Source organism: Notothenia rossii (assembly GCF_949606895.1).
Source record: "Notothenia rossii genome assembly, chromosome: 9".
NCBI classification, from domain to species: Eukaryota; Metazoa; Chordata; class Actinopteri; order Perciformes; family Nototheniidae; genus Notothenia; species Notothenia rossii.
In genome coordinates this window covers 70,285,423-70,304,766 of record NC_136907.1, presented here as the reverse complement: position 1 = coordinate 70,304,766, position 19,344 = coordinate 70,285,423, and the positions used below count along the sequence as shown (strand labels likewise).

Sequence of the window (19,344 nt, the reverse complement as noted above, 5' to 3'; positions counted from 1 at the left end):
TAAATGTTTGACTTGGCTTCATTTTCTCTATAATCAAGGTTAAAGAAATCAGAAGCCTTTCCTACATTCAGCACTTACAGTGGAAATGTACAGCATATCAAACATTTACCAGGTCTGACACTGATGGATGTTTACATAGCACTGCCAAGTTTGATTTGATTTGCCATGTCAAGCGGATAACTTTGTTATGGTTGCCAAAAAGTGACCAGAAAAAGATCAGAGGTGTGTAAATATGGCAGGCATTTCTTGTGTGCCTTTTATTTAGATGGTAAACAAGTCATATGTAAATGCTGGCAGCCTGTTTATTCTGGGCAAGCTTTTCAGTATTGCATGGAGCCTCTGCATCGGTGTTTGCCTAGTCCCTGGCGACGTCAACGGGCCCTTCGTGTCTCCATGGGAACCCTTTTTAATGTCAGCCTATCTGCATATCAGAACTGCACAAAGAGAGGGAGAAAGACAGGCTGAGCAGAAGGAGCCAGAGAGAGGGAGCGGGAGGAGAAATCAAACAATGCCATCTCCACAGGGTCCCTCAATGATGCAACTCTGGCTACCATTTGACACTCTGACAAAAGAGGGCCAGACATATTCTCCAGCTAAACTGGGCTATTTTTTGCTTATATCCCCTTTTGTAGGCAGGAGGATAAAACACCCCCTCAAAGTTTTTCTTGTGAATTGCCAGAGCCATTTTGTGACAGTCCCATTATTCCCATTGTGCCCGCCTGCACATTAGTACAAAAGCGATCAGCCCTCTGTTCGGGCAGCTTTTCTGAGTTAGCTTTTAGCCTTGAGGTAGAGCGAGACCATTCATGAAATCTTAGAAAACTGTCATATCCTCATGTCATATCCTAACTATTCACTATTTCCACCTTCATCCCCTCAGTACGAAGAGTCCCACCCAGATTCTCCATTCCCCCGACCAACCAAGAGGTGATGCCGGGAGGCAGCGTCAACCTGACATGTGTGGCAGTTGGCTCGCCCATGCCCTATGTAAAGTGGAAGACTGGGGAAACTGATATCACCAAGGAGGAGGACATGCCTATGGGACGCAACGTGCTGGAGGTCATCAACATCCTCGTGTCGGCCAACTACACCTGCGTGGCCATCTCCCCTCTGGGCATGATAGAAGCCACCGCCCAGGTCACTGTCAAAGGTGAGGACATGTTGTTCAACTTTACCATTGATTTGAGTCACCCTCAGATCTGATAATTACATTTGATCAAACAGAATAAACCACCTAAGGCCACTTGAACTTTCTGAACATAATCACTGCTGGCCTTGTGCTGTAGCATTTGGCTGTTGTTGACGCTGAGAGGTACAAATACTATTTGCAATGTCTTTCTCAATGAGCATCGATGTCACGGCTGGTATGCATTTATTTCTTTGTGTTTCTTTGAGTCCTTTTTTTCTTAATCTAAGAGTTTGTGTGAAAGTGGCTCTACCCACCCGTGTTTGTGACTATGCGAGTGTGTTGTCTATCCATCGCAGTCTTTCTTATCAGTTGTAGTCTGTATTGATCCCACTTATGCCTCAACTAATCGATACACAGTTATTTCGAGGGTCCACAGTAAAGCAGACCCTCTGTTTGGTTTGTTTTTGTTGTACAGTCAAAACGGGAACCGCTCTTGCAATTTTCTTGTATTGTCGGTAATGACCAGGCTGGTGAAGAAAAACAAAATTGAGTTTTCATTCTAGCTTTTCTATTCATGTGGGGATAATAGCTGCTGACAGCACTATAAGGATTAGCTTATAAAACGATCATTTCACTGCTATGAGTTACTGAATGGAGAAAAGGCATGACCAGTCATGCCTTTTCTCCACAAGAGCTGATTTGAGCTGTATTGTGCCTACATTTTGAGAGTTTCAAATGTGCCAGACATCCAATTTCTCTCCAATTACCCACATGTCTAAAAAATAAAAGCCTATTCTTAATACCAAAGCTAATACCATGTTTCTCTTTCCTAAGCATTGCCAAAGCCCCCCGCCTCCCTCATTGTGACGGAGACCACAGCCACGAGTGTGACTCTCACCTGGGACTCTGGGAACCCGGAACCCGTCTCCTACTACATGATCCAGTACAAAGCCAAGTCCTCAGAGAATGGCTTCCAGGAAGTGGAAGGTGTGGCAACTACCCGTTACAGCATTGGTGGACTTAGCCCCTACTCCGAGTATGAGTTTCGTGTCATGGCTGTCAACAACATTGGCCGCGGGCCGCCAAGCGACCCCGTGGAGACTCGCACCGGTGAGCAGGCCCCCTCCTCGCCACCTCTGCATGTCCAAGCGCGCATGCTGAGTGCCAGCACAATGCTGGTGCAGTGGGAACCGCCCGAGGAACCCAACGGGCAGATCCGGGGCTACCGGGTTTACTACAGCTCGGATCTGACTGCTCCGCTCAGCGCCTGGCAGAAACACAACACCGACGACAGCAGCCTGACTACCATCTCAGGCTTGACTCCTGATATCACCTACAGCCTCAGGGTGCTGGGCTTCACCTCTGTAGGAGACGGGCCACCTTCTGACGTCCTGCAAGTCAAAACCCAGCAGGGAGGTGAGCAGCCAACCACTGCGTGTGTTCATAATATGTAAATGTAAAGATGCCTTCGGTTAGGCATGCATAGTTAGCTGAAGTATTGTATGTGTTTTTCACCGTCGAATGTATTGCATGTTACTACAACACATTTTAAATCATATTTGTCTTTTTGTTTGGTTCTACGCTGCAAATGCTTTTTCATAAGGTCCGCTTTTGGGAATCGGTTATTGCTGCTGACACTGTGGAGAACGTTCAGCTTTAGTAATGTGCTTTTCTTTTTGTTCCATTCATTGTTTAACCTCTCGCGCCTCTGTACCCAGTCCCTGCCCAGCCGTCCAGCTTTGAGGCCGATGCCGAGCTCGACAACCGCATCATGCTTACATGGCTGTGGCCCGTACAGGACCCCATAACTAAGTATGAGCTGGAGTACTGGGAGTCCGGCACGGAGACCAAGGTTAGAATAACAACATGAAGTTTATCTATCTATCTATATATCTATATATCTTCTATTTATCTATCTGTTTATCTGCTGTATCTCATTTACACTTTTCTCATTTGCACGAGGATCCATCTTGCATTTTATGATGCAATTTCTCTGAATTGGAAGCCTCATCTGCAGCAATGTTATTGTAGTAATGCAGGCAACTCCCCAGCCGATGTGAAATATTTACTGTGGTAACAGACTGCAAAGTTGTTTGGTTCTGCCTCTCTGTCTGGTAGCCCTGTGTTCAACTCTGCTGGACCACTGCACCAGTTGTAAACTAGAGGACAATTTGTATTTGGAACGAGCTCCTCTCCCATTTGGCTGTGTGCTCTGCTTTGTGTGCCTGTAGGAAGGAGACACAGCAGTCGAGGCTTTAGGATTTCAGTGGGAGATTATTTCCTCCATGTCAAAACAATTCAACAACTACTACCCATATAGCTCGACACATGAAAAGACATGTCTGACTGTCTCTGATTATTTATTCAGTGGTATATTTCTGTCTCTCTGTCTTGCTGTCTAGATACATGTGATCTTCGACCCAGCTGGCTCCCATGCTGTTGACGGTCTGAAGCCTGACACCTCGTACCGCTTCTCTCTGGCAGCCCGATCAGAGATGGGTTTAGGCGTCTTCACCCAGCCCATCGAGGCCCGCACCGCCCAGTCCAGTAAGTCCGCCATTTCCCCCCTCTTGTCTTTTCTACTTGTTGTCCACTAACCAGCTATTTTGTTGTGCAACCGTCCCACAAAAACCAGCTGAAGCCGGTTTAGGTCTAGGCAGGACAATTTCATAGAGCTTAAATAAGACAGAGTTGGCAATTTGAATGTCAAGTCCATTTCAGCAGCACATAAAGTGCTGACAGTGCAGCCATCCCGGTCAGCCTCACGCTTCCACCACCTCCCCTCTGTCACCAACACTAACCCTCCTGTCCGTCTATCTGAGGGCAGGCCCTGTGTTCAGTGTCAAAGGTAGGTTCAATGTGTCCTGTTCCCACATTCCTGAGCTGTGCTGTGTGTTTTTCCTCATATCATTATGTGCTTTTACAGTGCCAGCACTCAAAATGTCACTCTCTGCCAGCCGACTGCTGTTATTATTGCTGCGGTGGCACCATCGTTGTCACCCGGGAGGCTTATATACAGTATATTCGTGCCATGCATTTGGCCCGTACAGAACTACCTTTTGTTCTCATCTCAAAATGTTCTCATGAATAAAATGTACTTTGCTTATATATATATAATTGATAGAAATAAAAGTGTAACCTTTAACTGACACCATCTGCTAGAGAGAGAAGACGTATCACCAGGTTTAGTTTATTGCAAACACTGGTTTGCAGAGAGAAATGAACCCGAACACAGAGACATTTAATTTCAGCCTGCTGTCAAGTTACTCATGGAATTAACGTTAATTAGTAACAGCTGATTTGAGTGCACTCCAACTGATTTGCACCTTCAAACACTCTGCAAAATGCTGTATTGAAGAGCGCTGCAACAAGTCCAGGCTGTTTTTTCTATTACTTCGCAATGGGCTGGAAAATAATACAAAATACTGCACAATATATGGATATCTCTTTTTGAAATCTTTCTGCATTCGGACGGACATATTATTGAAGAGTTATTGCCTCTGACAACCACAGAGTTATATAACCGTCAATTAAAATCCAGGTGGGGATGAGTCCATATCCTTGGGCCTCTTGACAGCACCATTCACAAGGACACCGAATTTGGAAAACATTATTTGGATGTCATGCGGCTGGAGGATGGTGTGCCTGATATGAGCTGCAGACTTAGGAAGAATCTGAGGCAAATAGGCAGAGTGGCAAAGTGTGACATTTTCCAGTGCTGCATTTCATTGGTTAGAATACATTTGTTTTAAGATTCAGAGCAATGAACAAAACTCAACTGAACATATATGATGAAACATGATGCTGCTTCACCTGAAATGAAACAGGACATTATAAAACTAACAGAGAGAACTCATATTGATAACAATACAGCGGTTCTGTATTTGTGTTATATATTGGGCTATATCATGTGGATGAAGCGGGGGCGGATAGAAGTATTTTAACTTCACCGTCCTTCTTTGTCTTGCTCATTTCTGCCTTAGAGGCATATGCTTTTCCTGTTGTGTTGTCTCCCCCTCTTCCTATTTGACTTTGATGTAGTAGATGTTTACATCTGGACATCCATGACACAATCTTTGGTACAACATGGTGTTGTCTTGTCTTTGTAGTTTCCTGCCCAATCCCAGGACCAGGGTCTACCTGAGGAGACTCAAGGGGAATCTCATGTTCTGCCAATAGCTTATTTCATTCATAAGTTGGGATAACTGTTCATTGCTCTGCTTATCACAAAATACATTTCATAGGCATGCTTCTCAGACCACCTTAGTATAAATGTTCCTTTTCCTGTTTCATTTTATTCTCCTGAAGTTGAATCTTTTTACAAGTTGAGTTAGATGCATGACATGCACGCTGTTGTGTTTGTTTACATTATTATTATTTTGTATCTTTTTTAAATTGTTGGTTTTATTTCTTTCCCTCTGGACTTGAGAGCTTACAAATATACTAACTGCTGCTGAAATAATAATATGGCATATTAATATTACATCTCGACATTCAATTCAAAGACTTGATGGCCTGCTGGACTGTCACTTTAACACTAAGTCATACAACATTGCTGCTTTGATTATAGTCATTCAAATCAAAGCATGTTGTTGTAGTAAATCTGAACTTTTAGGAATATGTCCCATCTTTTAATCATACACATATTGTTTTTCATCAACCAAATGTTGACACTAGTTAAAATGCTGATGGCTGTTATTGATTATGAAATGATAGCTTTGTGTAGGACTTCGGAGGCAGCCCAGTGTTTCTCAGCAGCATAACTGATCAGGGTCGTACAAACACAGTTACTAGTTACAGTTAGTATGAAGCAAAGAGCTTCAGCATCAATGTGTGAACACCATGCAACACTGTCAAGCACTTGTTCACGCACTCACACATCTATGGCCACTTTATTGCTGCCACTTTATTGCTGCCTCTACATGCTGCGAGAGACAGCACGACAGTTAGGGATAAATGACATCTTTATAAAACCATAGCCTTGTAAAGATTTCACACATTTTTGTTCGGAACAGCCCGACCTGTAGTTTCATGGCCTCCCACATAAATAAAGTGCCAAACTCATCTTTAGCAGTAGCCTGGTAATGTGTTTGTGCAGCCAATCTCTCAGTCCGGAGGCACCATCCTGTTTAGTATGAAAGCTTTTTGTACTCAGTATAACAATTAAATGTTATATTCAAACCTACAGTGTGAGTGCAAAATATGTGATTCTCACTAGCTTAGAAAGGGACTCAAAAAAGACTTTTGTTACAAGAATATTATCCAGTTTGAGTCTTCATGTTTACATTTATTTTGCATTCACACTGAAGGTGGTGAAACTCAAAAATACTACATTGACATTTTGGAATATTTCATTCTAATTTTCATATCGGCAGTTCAAAAAGCTTCCACAGTTTTGTGTTTTGTTTGCCTGTGTTTTAGTTTCTTTTCTTTTCGTTTGCTTGATCCGTTCCCCCGTCCATGTTATTGTGCTCCCCTCCCCCAACAGCCCCATCCGCCCCCCCTCAGGATGTACACCTGGTCAGCCTGAGCTCCACCAGCCTCAAGGTGAGTTGGGTGGCCCCGCCCGCCGCTAGCCGCCACGGCGCCATTGTGCGCTACACAGTCAGCTACCAGGCCATGGCGGGGGAGGACACGGAGCGGCATGAGATGCCAGACATCGGAGCAGACGCCTCCAGCCAAATGCTGGAAAGCCTGGAGAAGTGGACTGAGTATCAGGTGTGGGTGAGGGCTCACACTGACGTGGGCCCGGGCCCCGAGAGTGCCCCAGTGAGGATGAAAACCAGAGAGGATGGTAGGTGGAGACTCCATGAAGCAGAGCGCTCTGAGACTCTTTCTGCTTGGGGCTGCCAGTCATTTTCTTCCCTAACTCTTTTTAACTTCTACTGCAAATGTCTGTGTGGCCTGATGGTCATTTCTGAGTCAATGATGGTGGTAGCAGAGAGGGTCGCCTTCTCTTTTTTTCCTCTTCTTTTCAGCTCGCTTTCTGTAGCTTCACCACTTTACATCTTTGGCAGGTGAAGGCTCATCGCCCCAGGCCAGAGCTCTGCACCACTCTCCTCTGCTCTCCCTGTTTGAATGCTTCTCTTGAGTTCTTTCTTCTGTTCTGAGGAATAGAAGTGGAGTAGATCCCCCCCCCACACTCCGTTCTATCGCTCTTGCCTCTTTTTCCTCACTCTTTCCTCGTTCTGTTGATAGAGAGCGGCTGTTCCTAGGAGAGACTTGTCTATAATTAATGTGTTTGATGTTTGCTGCAACACAGCTAATTTCATACTGAAATTAAGGGCATTACAGACATCGCTAGACCACATGGTGTCCCGCATAGGGTGCTTTGGGGACACAGTAGACATAGAAGAACTGAGTAGAGATGATTTTGATTAATGGCCGAATCTCGTATCACTTCATTCTAAAGAGCACCAAAGACTATAAAAAATACTCAGGACTCATTATTTTTGTTTTTGGCGCCTCATCGCAAAGTAACAGGGAAGTGAGGAAAATAACTAACTCAGCACATTTTCTGAGTCTCTCTGACTGTCTGTCTCTCTCTTTCGGTCTACATTCGGCTTTCTCTCCCTCACTTGCCCATCTGTTTTTTTTCTGGTTTCCAGTGCCGGGAGCACCCCCCAGGAGGCTGGAGGTTGAGGCCATTAACTCCACAGCAATCCGGGTAACCTGGAAGCCGCCCCTGCAGGGGAAGCAGCACGGCCAAATCCGAGGCTACCAAGTCATCTTCTCTCGGCTGGAGAACGGTGAACCTCGTGGCCAGCCTAACATCATGGACGTGGCTCTGCCAGAGGCACAGGTACTGGATGATGTCTTATTCTTTTCCAGTCTCTCTTTCTCTTTCGATATCTGTCTTATGTTCATTTCCCATTATTTTCATTCTCCACCGCTCCCGTATTCCCTTCCATTCTGTGAGTTCACACTTCATTTCCCCCGTAACGGGTGACACACATGGACATTTCTTTCCATTGACTGCTGTACCCCCGCCCCCCCTTTGTATTTGTTCATCTTTCTCCACATGTGACATTTGACTCTAAATTGGTACCCTGCTCCCACAGCTTTGGATTAGCTGTCGTAACAAGATCCATTCTAATTATACAGTAATAGCTATTAAATATTTGATATGTGTTACGTCGGGATGGGGCTTAGTGGAATCAATGCACCTCTTTTTGCGGGCTTTAGCAGTAATACATATGCACTGCCTTGTTACCATGTTTATAAATTAGAGTTCTTTCCCGATGCCGCCCTCTACACATTAATGCAAGCTGCTCCGAATCGCCCAAAGCTATGTGACACCATGAGATGGATGAGAGATTGTAATCCTTAAGAGGGATTCAGAGATTCATGAATATTTTAAAACCAAAAACCCCACTCTCACTTTTTCCCTCTCTCCGGGAGAGGAGAGACCAGCTTAAGAGCCTTCTTCGGATTGTTTGCCGGGAGTAACATTTGCGCGAACACGCGTTCACTCGCACCCCCGATGGCCTCAAAGAAAAACATCTAATTTGAACAAGTAAGCGCTCCCTGGCCGCAGGAACACATCACAGAAAATCTGAACAGCCTTGCATGTCTCTCTGAGCAGTGTTTGGTGATAAATGCTTTGCAGCAGCATTTAGGGAGACCAACAGGTTGCTGGTTCATTTCCCAGGCAGTGCACACTGCTGTGCCCTTGAGTAGAGCTATTAACCCTCATTTTCTTTGTCAAACATCCCGCTGTCTTAAGTCTTACCGTTGCAGAGGAGGAAGCACTGTCAAAGTCACCTTGGAATGATGCGTCAGATGTGATACCCCCAAGTGACGCTAAGCAGACTTTGCAGGTCCCAGTTGTGTAGCCGGGAATTCAGTGATAAATACATAATGACTAAATTGGTGTTTTGTTGTAAAGCCACCCAAATGGAGTATCTCACATGGGAATTTAAAGTAAAGAAATGACTGCAATTTTGGCAAGATTTCACTTGGATAACTTAGAACTGCGTAGGTAAAGCTCTGGTTGATATTACCTGTCCCTGTCTTCACACCTGGCCCTTTGTTTTGCAGCAGTATTTTTCTGGCAGCTGCTGCTGACAGCTCATTGTTGTCTGACTGTGTACCAGAGGGCCTGACAGCCAGGACAGCATCATTGTTCTGAAGAAAAAGTCAAAAACATGGGGGCCGCTTGTCTTCCTAGAAGCGCTTTGGACATGTTTAGTGTGACTTTGTTTTGCGTTATGAAAACTGAACTTAACTGAACATGACCCTACCTGTTGTGAAAACAATATGTCTCTTCCCTGCCAGGTTCAAACAATAAACAATGAGACACACTCCAACTTGGCACTCAGGGAAGCTCTCATGATCCAGTTTGAAGTCCAGGACACTTCACAAACTCACAGTTTCCCCCCCTGGCAAAAACAGGATTTTGTTCCCACCCTCCTCCTTTGTTATTCCTTTTCTCCTTATCTCTAACTCCCCTCCCTTTCTCTCCTGTCCCCCTTTTGAACCCGTCCTGCCTGTGAGGCCCGTTGAATAATTACCAGAGGCTTGCGTGCAGGTTGGTTACCCTTGATTGAGTCATCTCAACAGATTGTTTTCTATGAGACAACGCTGAGTAGCCAACCTGCAAGGACCTGCCCGGACGTCACTACAGACCGCACAGTCCGCTGACGCTCCCTTGGCCACGTTCAACCAACTGGATTTAGAACAATCCCTTTTCTTCTCAAATGTCTTTCCTTTCCCGTATCCTAACAACAAGTGGGGAAAACGACCGGTTAGCATGAACAGACATGCTCACCGTTAGATCAACCTTGGCGAGTAAGTTCATGACTCATCCCAGTCTCATGCAAATGGCACAAATGCACACCTGTAATTGATGATGAATAACAGGAAGAAAACAATTGACTTCTATCCTGCCACATCCCATAGTTGACTCTGCCTAACGTGTTGTGAAATCAGTTCCTTATCCACCCTTTTCACCTGCAATGAATGCTAAGTAAGCCTGCCAGGGGGGGGAAGAAAGAACTGATTTTCCAGGGCTTTCACAACATAACACAACCTCACCTTAGGGTTCAATAACAAATCTGAGCAGACAGATTGGATTGCAGATTCTGTCCAAATGGCTATCACCTCTCCCCTTGTCTTTGTGTCTCTGTTTCGAGCTCCTTCTCTCCTCTTCACCCTCTCTCAGGGTTAGCTGAACGCTGTGAGGAGAGCTTGTCTGTGCGTGGGTGTTTTAAGCGCCTCTTTTCCTTTCAAGCAGGAGCCCACACAGCGCCCTCATTTCCCTGCTAAATTTAAACCAGAGGCCATGTTAACATTACGACGTTATCAACCTCTTTCTAACCATGCTTCTATTGGGAAAGTGGCCTGAACCTGAGTGGGCAGCTCCACACCACATAGCCTGCTCCATCACTATGTATTCATAGCAACCACCAGGCTCGTGTGTTTCATATAGCCGTCTGTATAAGTTGTCCTAAAACGGCGTGATTGAGTTGGAAGCCGTTAACCCGACCGTCTGCCTTTCTATACATTTTTTTTGCACAAGTTAGCCTTTATCTAGCAATACTTTTCCAGGTTCATTTTGTTTGACCACTCATGCGTTTTTGTAGTGTGTGTGTGTAGGAGCGAGCGAGCAAGGCAATGCCTCACTGCGTCTGCGGCCTTCAATGCCTCAGATTGAAGTTGAATGTGAATCGGGGGGGGAAAAAAGAGAAAAGAAGCACCTCAGCCCGTTTCACTCCATCAATCATGACAGCTCCTTCTCTTCCACATCACTCGCTCCCATTTTTATAGCCACACATCTCAGCCCATGTCATCACATTTGCATTCACCCGCCTGCAAATTATACCGCTCCGTTTCCACAAACGACGCTTATCAGCAATGATGTGTTTTCAGCTTGCGTTGGGATTCGAAATATAAATGGGGGATAATTTATAATTCTCCAATGGATCCAAGCAGAAAGCAAAAGCAGTTGCGATAGAAAGGGATTAGTCCAAGATGAGATAGGAACTCTTGCGAACCTTAATGTGTTCGCTGCTCTGTTGACATACTGAGTGGAGTCGACGGTAAACAAATTAAGCAATTAGGCAAGTAGCAAACTGTTATTCATGGAGTTAAGTAGCAGCTGTTCTTAAATGCTACTCTTTAGTGCCCCGCTACGTCAGGGGAGCACGAGGCAGCACTTTTTGATGCAAGAGTCTCAACCGGCCGCAACTGGGACAAGACAAAGGCGTAGCTTATGCTTCAGTTAGCTGGTTCTTGATAAAGAGCCTTCCACATCGGAGGAGGGCGGAGAAGTTTGGTCTTTTGTCTTTCCATATGCCAACAGTCAATGGAGGATGATAAACACGTCCCTCTAGTGCACAATGAATCAGCAGTGTGTGAGGCTCACTCCCTTTCTACAAGTCTGGAGAGCAAAAAGGGAAAGATAGGCAGCTGAATGATGTCTGGAAAGGCATGCGTGGACTGTCTGAACTTCATGTTGTTCTTCTTAAAGTTCAACTAAAATAAAAATAAGACAGCATTTCTTGATTACGTCTAATGATATCTTCATGGTATCTAAAGTGTTGTTATAATTGCTACATTTTTAAGACACGCATCTGCCTCAAAGTCTGAACAATATCTGATGGTACTTACTTGTTGTTAAGGGCCTCCCGGTTTCTATTCTTTGTAAACACTTTAGCTGCAGAAAAGGTCAACTTAGAGGAAGACTTTGCAAAGAAATAAGAAATAATCAGAACATTTGTATTTTATGCAACAGCTGCATCATTTTACTCTCATGGTCAAAAATTGTCTAATTCTAAATGTTTGGATGACCGACTCAATTTCGTGAGCATTGCTTTTTTGTTACTTTTGAACTTTTCAGGTAAACACAATCTTTGAAGTGGTGCTTTAAAGTCTTACACTATTGCTTGATTAGGAACTTGTTCATAAAGATCTCAATTAAATCAAGCAGTTGATTAGTAGAACAAATCACAAGAGTGTTAGTCTTCTATTCATTTATTTAGTTGCGGACACTATTTTGCATTGCTGCCCACTTCACCAGCAGCTCATGTTGTAGTTAAGCACTAATGTCCGAATGTAATTGCCTGCCGACCGCACTCTAACCCAGTGCTTCTCAAACTTTTTTCAGTAATGTACCCCCCTTTGAAACATTTTCTCAGCCAAGTACCCCCTAACCGACCCCGGACATTTAGTGATGTTCCATCAGTGTTTGATCTATTAACTCCTTAAAGCATCAATTATAACAAACTAAGGATATTTTCATCTTTCAACAAATATTTTTCCAAGGAGTTTTTCAATTGAATTAATATGTTTAACAAACCAATGAACAAAATGAAAATGAATTATTAAAAACTATAAATACAATACACAAATGTAACATGTTTATATGAGGACCCCCTTAGTGGTTCTAGGAATATTTTATATAAAATTGTGTTTTCTATTTAACTTATTGTACTAACATTATTTTTGTAATCATGCATGGTATTTTTTAAATTAACCTTTTTTATTTATTTTCACCTCACGTACCCCCTGCAGTACCCCGACGTACCCCTAGGGGTCCGCGTACCCCCATTTGAGAATCAATGCTCTAACCCATCGTCCTCCCTAAGCCCCCTCCCTTCTATGTTCTCCATTTGGTCCTACATCAGTGTCACCAGTGCCATCTCTCCTGCCCCTCGTCAGCCGGCCCCCCATCAGTGAACTCCTCTACAGCAGCTCAACTGTGGAGCGGATTTCTAGTAAACACCAGCAGTTGCGTTCTGCATCGACGGGGTTTGATGTCACAGGGCTAGCATAGCAGCGCTAGTAATAGGATTTCACGCTCGGCACCGACGGAGCCCCCGCGGCACGAAATGGGCTTTCACTTCCCCCGGGAATCACTTGGCCGAGCACGGAGAGCACTTTGAAAACATATTGAAATATAATGAATAAAAGGCCCTTGCTCCATTTCTGGAAAGAGGAACTGCTTCAGAGATTCTGCATATTTTATGTCCACAATGAGATCATTATCATACTGAATGGAGGTGTTCTGTGATTAAGGGAGAGAGATTTTTTTATTACAGGTTAATGAGAAACAAGGCAGTGCATCATAAACAACAATGAGTTTAAGAGCCATCGCTCAACTTAGCCACACAATTTGTTTTTACCACTTACCTTTTTACTCCTTCACTTCCATCCCTGTGTTTGTTTGTGTTACTGCATGACTCTGTTTACACCTACATTCATCTATCTTTAAGCGAAAAAAAGACAAGTGCTTTTTTTCCCGTTGTGTTGTCTATGACTCATTTCTCTCCCCATCCTGTGTCCTGTGTCTTCTCTCCCATCAGTGGAATATTGAGGAGTCCACCGAGCATGTGAGTAACCCTCATGTGTGCTGCTGGGTTGTCATGCAGGGCAGGTTCTTCTCCCCTCTGCAATTTGGGGGTGCTGTGTGTGCGCTTGTGTGTTTGGATTATCAATTGTGTGTGTTTTTATTTATTTTTTATAAACCATGCTTGCAATCCACTCGGTGTGAATACTCATGTTAGATCATAACCACAGCAAGACATTGGTTTCCTGATGATTCCTGGTTTGTGTGTGTGTGTGTGTGTGTGTGTGTCTGTGTGTGTGTGTGTGTGTGTGTGTGTGTGTGTGTGTGTGTGTGTGTGTGTGTGTGTGTGTGTGTGTGTGTGTGTGTGTGTGTGTGTGTGTGTGTGTGTGTGTGTGTGTGTGTGTGTGTGTGTGTGTGTGTGTGTGTGTGTGTGTGTGTGTGTGTAATATTCTCTACAACCAAAAGCATGAGGATTATTTCCACTGATGATTCAGTACAAATACAATATTTTAACATTTTACCACAAGACAAACTCCTAACAACAGCTGGGCATTCAACCGGATCTGAGCCACTTACTGCTGCGCTTTTCCCCGTCATTGAGCGTACAGTGCAGTCAAAGGCTGCGTGTCAGTATCCCAGTGTGATGCTGACATTAATCAGGCTCGCCTAACCTGCTGTCTCCCCCACTGTTCCAGATGACATGTCTATCTGAGGGGAGGAGCTGTGTGTTTTTATCAGCTCCACACATCTCCAAGATTGCTACCAGCCTTTCATGTTCCTTTCATTTGCCTGGATGGCAGCTCACTATTCCACGGCTGTCACTGAGCCCTTTGTTATGGCTTATTACCTGCAAGACGTCATATTGCAGTAGCATAAATACAGAACCACTTTCTGTTGGGAGTCAGGTCTTCAAAAGAAACCTGCCAGAATAACAAAAACTGTTGTCAGCACTTTAACAAGGGCACGTTGTTTAAATAATGTTAATTGCATTTGTTAGCTAAAGCAATGTTGGGCCTTTTCTGTTTCTCAAAAGGAGAAACCTGGTTATTCAATCCATTTTAGTGACTTGTTTATATATCAACACTAGATGTTTATTTATTTATTTACAAAAGAGCAGGCGGGATGTTTACAGATCATTTTATTTGCCAGTTAAGGAGAAATCTGTTTTCACATCACACATGACCAGATTCCTCCAGCTACACCCACATGCCGGCATGAGTCAGGATCGCCTCCTTTCCCTCTCCGCTTAATGTGTTGATTAACACCTGACAGACAGAGCTAGACGCTGTCAGAGGAAGACATCTGTTCACACATCTTTATTATTTCTGTTTCCGCCATGTTGGGCGAAAGCAGTCGGTGTGCCAGGTAACTAATGTAGTGTGAGTCACAGACAGATGTCAACAACCAAAACATTAGCATTTCTTGTTGACCCATGACATGTTCACAGACAGTAGGAATTAAGGTTTGTTAATGCAAATGAGCACAAATAGAAGATAACTCAGATGTCAAGGGCTCTGCAGCAAAAAATAGCATGAAGCGAATATACACTGAACAAAAATATAAATGCAACACTTTTGTTTTTGCTCCCATCTCTCATGAGATGAACTCAAAGGTCTAAAACATTTTCTATACACACAAAATAACAATTTCTCTCAAATATTGTTCACAAATCTGAAAAAATCTGTGATAGTGAGCACTTCTCCTTTGGCGAGATAATCCATCCCACCTCACAGGTGTGCCTTAGGCTGGCCACAATAAAAGGCCACTCTGAAACGTGCAGTTTTGCTTTATTGGGGGGGTCTGGGGGGGTCCGAAAACCAGTCAGGTTTAACCCTAACCCTAATCCTAACATGACATGTAACTGACATGTTAGGGTTAGGGTTAAACCCTAAAACATTTCTAACCCTAACCCTAATATTTTTATGTGTCAGTGGGGGACATGTTAGGGTTAGGGTTAAACCTGACTGGTTTTCGGACCCCCCCAGACCCCCCCAATAAAGCAAAACTGCCTGTTTCAGAGTGGCCTTTTATTGTGGCCAGCCTAAGGCACACCTGTGCAATAATCATGCTGTCTAATCAGCATCTTGATATGCACCACCTGTGAGGTGGGATGGACTATCTCGGCAAAGGAGAAGTGCTCACTATCAGAGATTTTTTCAGATTTGTGAACAATATTTGAGAGAAATGGTTATTTTGTGTATATAGAAAATATTTTAGATCTTTGAGTTCATCTCATGAAAAATGGGAGCAAAAACAAAAGTGTTGCATTTATATTTTTGTTCAGTGTATATTTACTTGAAACAATGACACACATTTTCCCCTGACATTTCCTATCCTACTGAGGATAGTAGCGTAGAGAGGCTTGTAGAGAAGAATCCATTTCTATAACTAGTCGACTTTATAATCTCTGTAATGCCCTTTGGTGCTGCTCTAAGCATTAGTTTGGAAGGAAACTTTGAAGCCTAGCTTTTTCTATTTCTGCTGAGTTTCAAAAGTGTTACGAGACCCGATTTGACCTTGTCAGAACAGGGGGGGAAAGATCTCTGCGTCTGCCTCTGCTGAGACTGTTAAAACCATTTTGTTTTGTATGATTAAAGTAATGAGACTCCCTCCATAAACTTAGAATGGTTTTATGATACAGTCATTTAGCATTTTCTCCCCCGTCTCTCTTTAAGGTTAGTATGGGAGTACCAAATGTCCCTTTACAGAGAATGGCTGTTAAAAGCATTGTCAAACAGAGCTAGCTCACGTAGACGAATAAATGGTCTTCTATAGTTAGGAAATTCAAACTTCATTAGTTAGAAAAACAGCGTTAGAGCTGGGCTGGATATTATTCTAAGAGTGTGAGAAGTTTGCGAGGAGATCCGGCAGGAAGGCTTGTAGGCATTGTCGTGTTCGTCCTCTCTGTGGCCCCAGTCAGAAACCGAGAACTCCAGCGTGTGTGCTCAAGCCCTAGGCGTTCATTTGTTCTTGGTATCGAATGTGTGTGCTCATGTCTGCGTGCATCATTGTGTGTGTGTGTGTGTGTGTGTGTGTGTGTGAACATTCATGGTGTGTCTCTACCTGCATGCATACTTTGCTGTGTGTTTATATACAGTATTTATACACCGGTGAGTATGTGCATTCACCTATGTGTATTTATTTCTGTTTACTTGTGGGCTTTGTTCAAGCTCACAGTGTTTAATTCCAGCGTGTGGGTGTGTTTTTACTCAGGCTGATGCAGTCTGGTGAAGTGAGTGCCAGCACTGCAGCAGGTTACCAATAACAGTGTTATCTCAGTTGTTTGTTGTTTTTTCTGCTGTCTGTTTGTTCCTGTTGAGTTACTGATCTGTTCGACCACCTCAGTGTGTCTGTGTTTTTGAGGCTGCCCACCCCAACTTGCATGGAAATCCAGAGGATAGTAAATATCTAAAAATTAAACTTAGCTATTTAAACGAAAAAGAAAAAGTGCAACATCTGTTTGATGTTTTATTTTTAACAGTTTTTTGTACAATATGTCCCACAGCCAGAAGTGTACACTTTGTGGGCTTTTATAGTGTAGTGATGATCCTAAGCTCCTCTGGGTATAATCCCATGCTTATCCATGCAGCAGCCCTGAACACTGATACACTGGTGATGTTCTGGTTCAATGGGTTGGTTGGTTGGTTAACGGGTTCAGTGTGTGCCTTTAAAAATTGGGCCAAAGAGTTTTTCTTGACGAACAAAAGTTGGTCAAGAAAATCTCTGGTCCTGTTTGTGTGCCTTCAAAACCTTTCTCTGTTAAATGCTTTAGAAATGTTGTTTCCTATTATAGGCGGATTGATAAAGAAACTACAAGTGGATGGAGAAGAGGGGTTTCATATTATTATGGTTTCTTTTGGTGCTGTGTGTTTTGTGAGGGGATGGGAGCTTGTGTGAGAGGGTTGGTTTGCTTGTTTTTTGCCATTGAGGCGGTCCCGCTCAGACCCACTGATTCCTTTTAAACTCTGACCCTGTGATTTTTTCCATTTCGCAGGAGGCCATCATAGCTGGACTGCACTCTGAAACCACCTACTCTGTCACTGTAGCAGCGTACACCACCAAGGGAGATGGAGCTCGTAGCAAAGCTAAAGTCATCACCACGACTGGAGCAGGTCAGAGTTGCTTTTATCTGGGTTATCATGTAAAACGCAGGATAAGTGCTATCTGTTTACAGAATACTGTGGTGTTATCTTTAAGGCTTGAATCTGAAAACCTCTGTACTCACGTAGTATGAGTGAAAGCGTGTATGACTGGATAGTCATGTTAGTTTTATTGAGATACTACATGTATGTTAGCTTCAAAGACTAGTTAGCACTAACTGTTGGGTAAGTGTTGTGTATGAGCGAGGCTTGTCACCTTCAAATCTTCATATCTAGTTTATTAGTGACTTATCATTTATTGATTTATTAGTGATTTAAAGTGTGTGGTTATTGAGGTGGGTAATCTTTTGATAAGCTGTCTCAAGCCTTAGGCTAAGCTAGGCTAACTATCCGTTGGCACTAGCCCTATACTTTATTAGGCAAATATGAAAATTGAATATTTTTCAAAAGTAAATAAGCATATTTCTTAAAATGTGGAACTTTTTGAGAGTTATGAGAGAATCTTTAATTTAAAAAAAGGTTTTGAATATTTAGAAGGATTACATAACTCTTTTCTTTCACCTTCCTTCTTTTCTTCAGTGCCAGGAAAGCCCAACATGATGATCAGCACCACCAGTGGCACCACCAGTGGCAACACAGCGCTGATCCAGTGGCAGCCTCCTAAGGAAATGGTGGGTGAGCTGATGGGCTTCCAGCTGCAGTACAAGCGCACCGACGAGGAAACCTACACCTCCCACGAGCTGAAAAAGACCGAGGAACATTACACCGTCACCGGGCTGCACAAAGGCGCCACATACGTGTTCCGCCTCAGCGCCCGTAACCGCGCGGGCATCGGCGAGGCCTACGTGAAGGAGATCGGAACCGCTGAAGACATGCCCTCAGGCTTCCCGTTCAACCTCCAGGTGACAGGACTGACCCAGTCCTCCACACAGCTGACCTGGGAGCCGCCGCTGGTGGCCGAGAGGAACGGGAAGATCGTGTACTACCTGGTTGTGTACAGGGACATCAACAGCCAGCAGAACAGCACCAACCGCACCTCAGACACGCACATGACAATCCATGGCCTAAATCCTGACACCACCTACGATATCCGAGTGCAGGCCTTCACCGGTAAGGGCGGGGGACCGCTCAGCCCCAGCATCCAGAGCAGGACCATGTCCATTGGTAGGTCACATGGCTGACATTTATACACAAACATATCAGAGGTGTTTGATTTGAAAACACAGAATCAGGGTTTATTACATGCGCTTACACATGTAAATCTACACACGCAACCTTATCTACAACATATACATGAACACTATATGACCTGCTTATGTTTTTGAACACTATAGCCATCTCTATTTTATCTCTATCAGTGCCATGTCTTTCTCATCTAGAACTCAGTAAAGTACAGCACTGTGTTTATTGATTTATAGAGTACTAATCTCATTACGTGCTACCGTCACACTACCATGCATCCTCGTCCTCCCTCCCATTAGACACAAATCTGAAGCATACCCAGCATGCACCTTCTCGTGCACTTTTTAATCTTATTTAAATGTAAGATTTCTTATGTATAACCAGTTGTGCACAATGCCTATTTTAAGATACATGTTGCCATCTTACTGCCATATTCATTTCTTGGTAATCACTGGGATCTCTGTCTGTTGTGTTTGTCTCGCTCTGAACACGGTGTAATAAATGAAACATGCTTAGAGAGATGAAAGCTACTTTTATGTAATCTATAACCTGGCGTGAATAATAATGTCGATGATCCTTACACCCCCGTGGCAAGTTTGGTTATAAGGTATCACCATGGAATATGTTCTCATTATTCAGCGAGA

At 43.8% G+C, this 19,344-nt stretch overlaps 1 protein-coding gene across 25 annotated transcripts in view; it reads left to right on the top strand.

The window, feature by feature from the left end:
* Window positions 1-19,344, top strand: part of LOC307020878 (receptor-type tyrosine-protein phosphatase F) — a 169,299-nt gene that overhangs the window by 105,822 nt on the left and 44,133 nt on the right. For 13 of the 25 annotated variants that reach the window (XM_079652549.1, XM_079652532.1, XM_079652551.1 and 10 more), the window contains 9 exons: window positions 881-1,150; window positions 1,964-2,545; window positions 2,848-2,981; window positions 3,532-3,676; window positions 6,618-6,923; window positions 7,738-7,931; window positions 13,435-13,461; window positions 17,413-17,530; window positions 18,098-18,682. In XM_079652549.1, the coding sequence (XP_079508675.1) occupies window positions 881-1,150; window positions 1,964-2,545; window positions 2,848-2,981; window positions 3,532-3,676; window positions 6,618-6,923; window positions 7,738-7,931; window positions 13,435-13,461; window positions 17,413-17,530; window positions 18,098-18,682 (2,361 nt within the window). The remainder of the gene's footprint in view (window positions 1-880; window positions 1,151-1,963; window positions 2,546-2,847; window positions 2,982-3,531; window positions 3,677-6,617; window positions 6,924-7,737; window positions 7,932-13,434; window positions 13,462-17,412; window positions 17,531-18,097; window positions 18,683-19,344) is intronic. The other 12 variants (XM_079652544.1, XM_079652555.1, XM_079652545.1 and 9 more) reach the window with 3 other exon arrangements.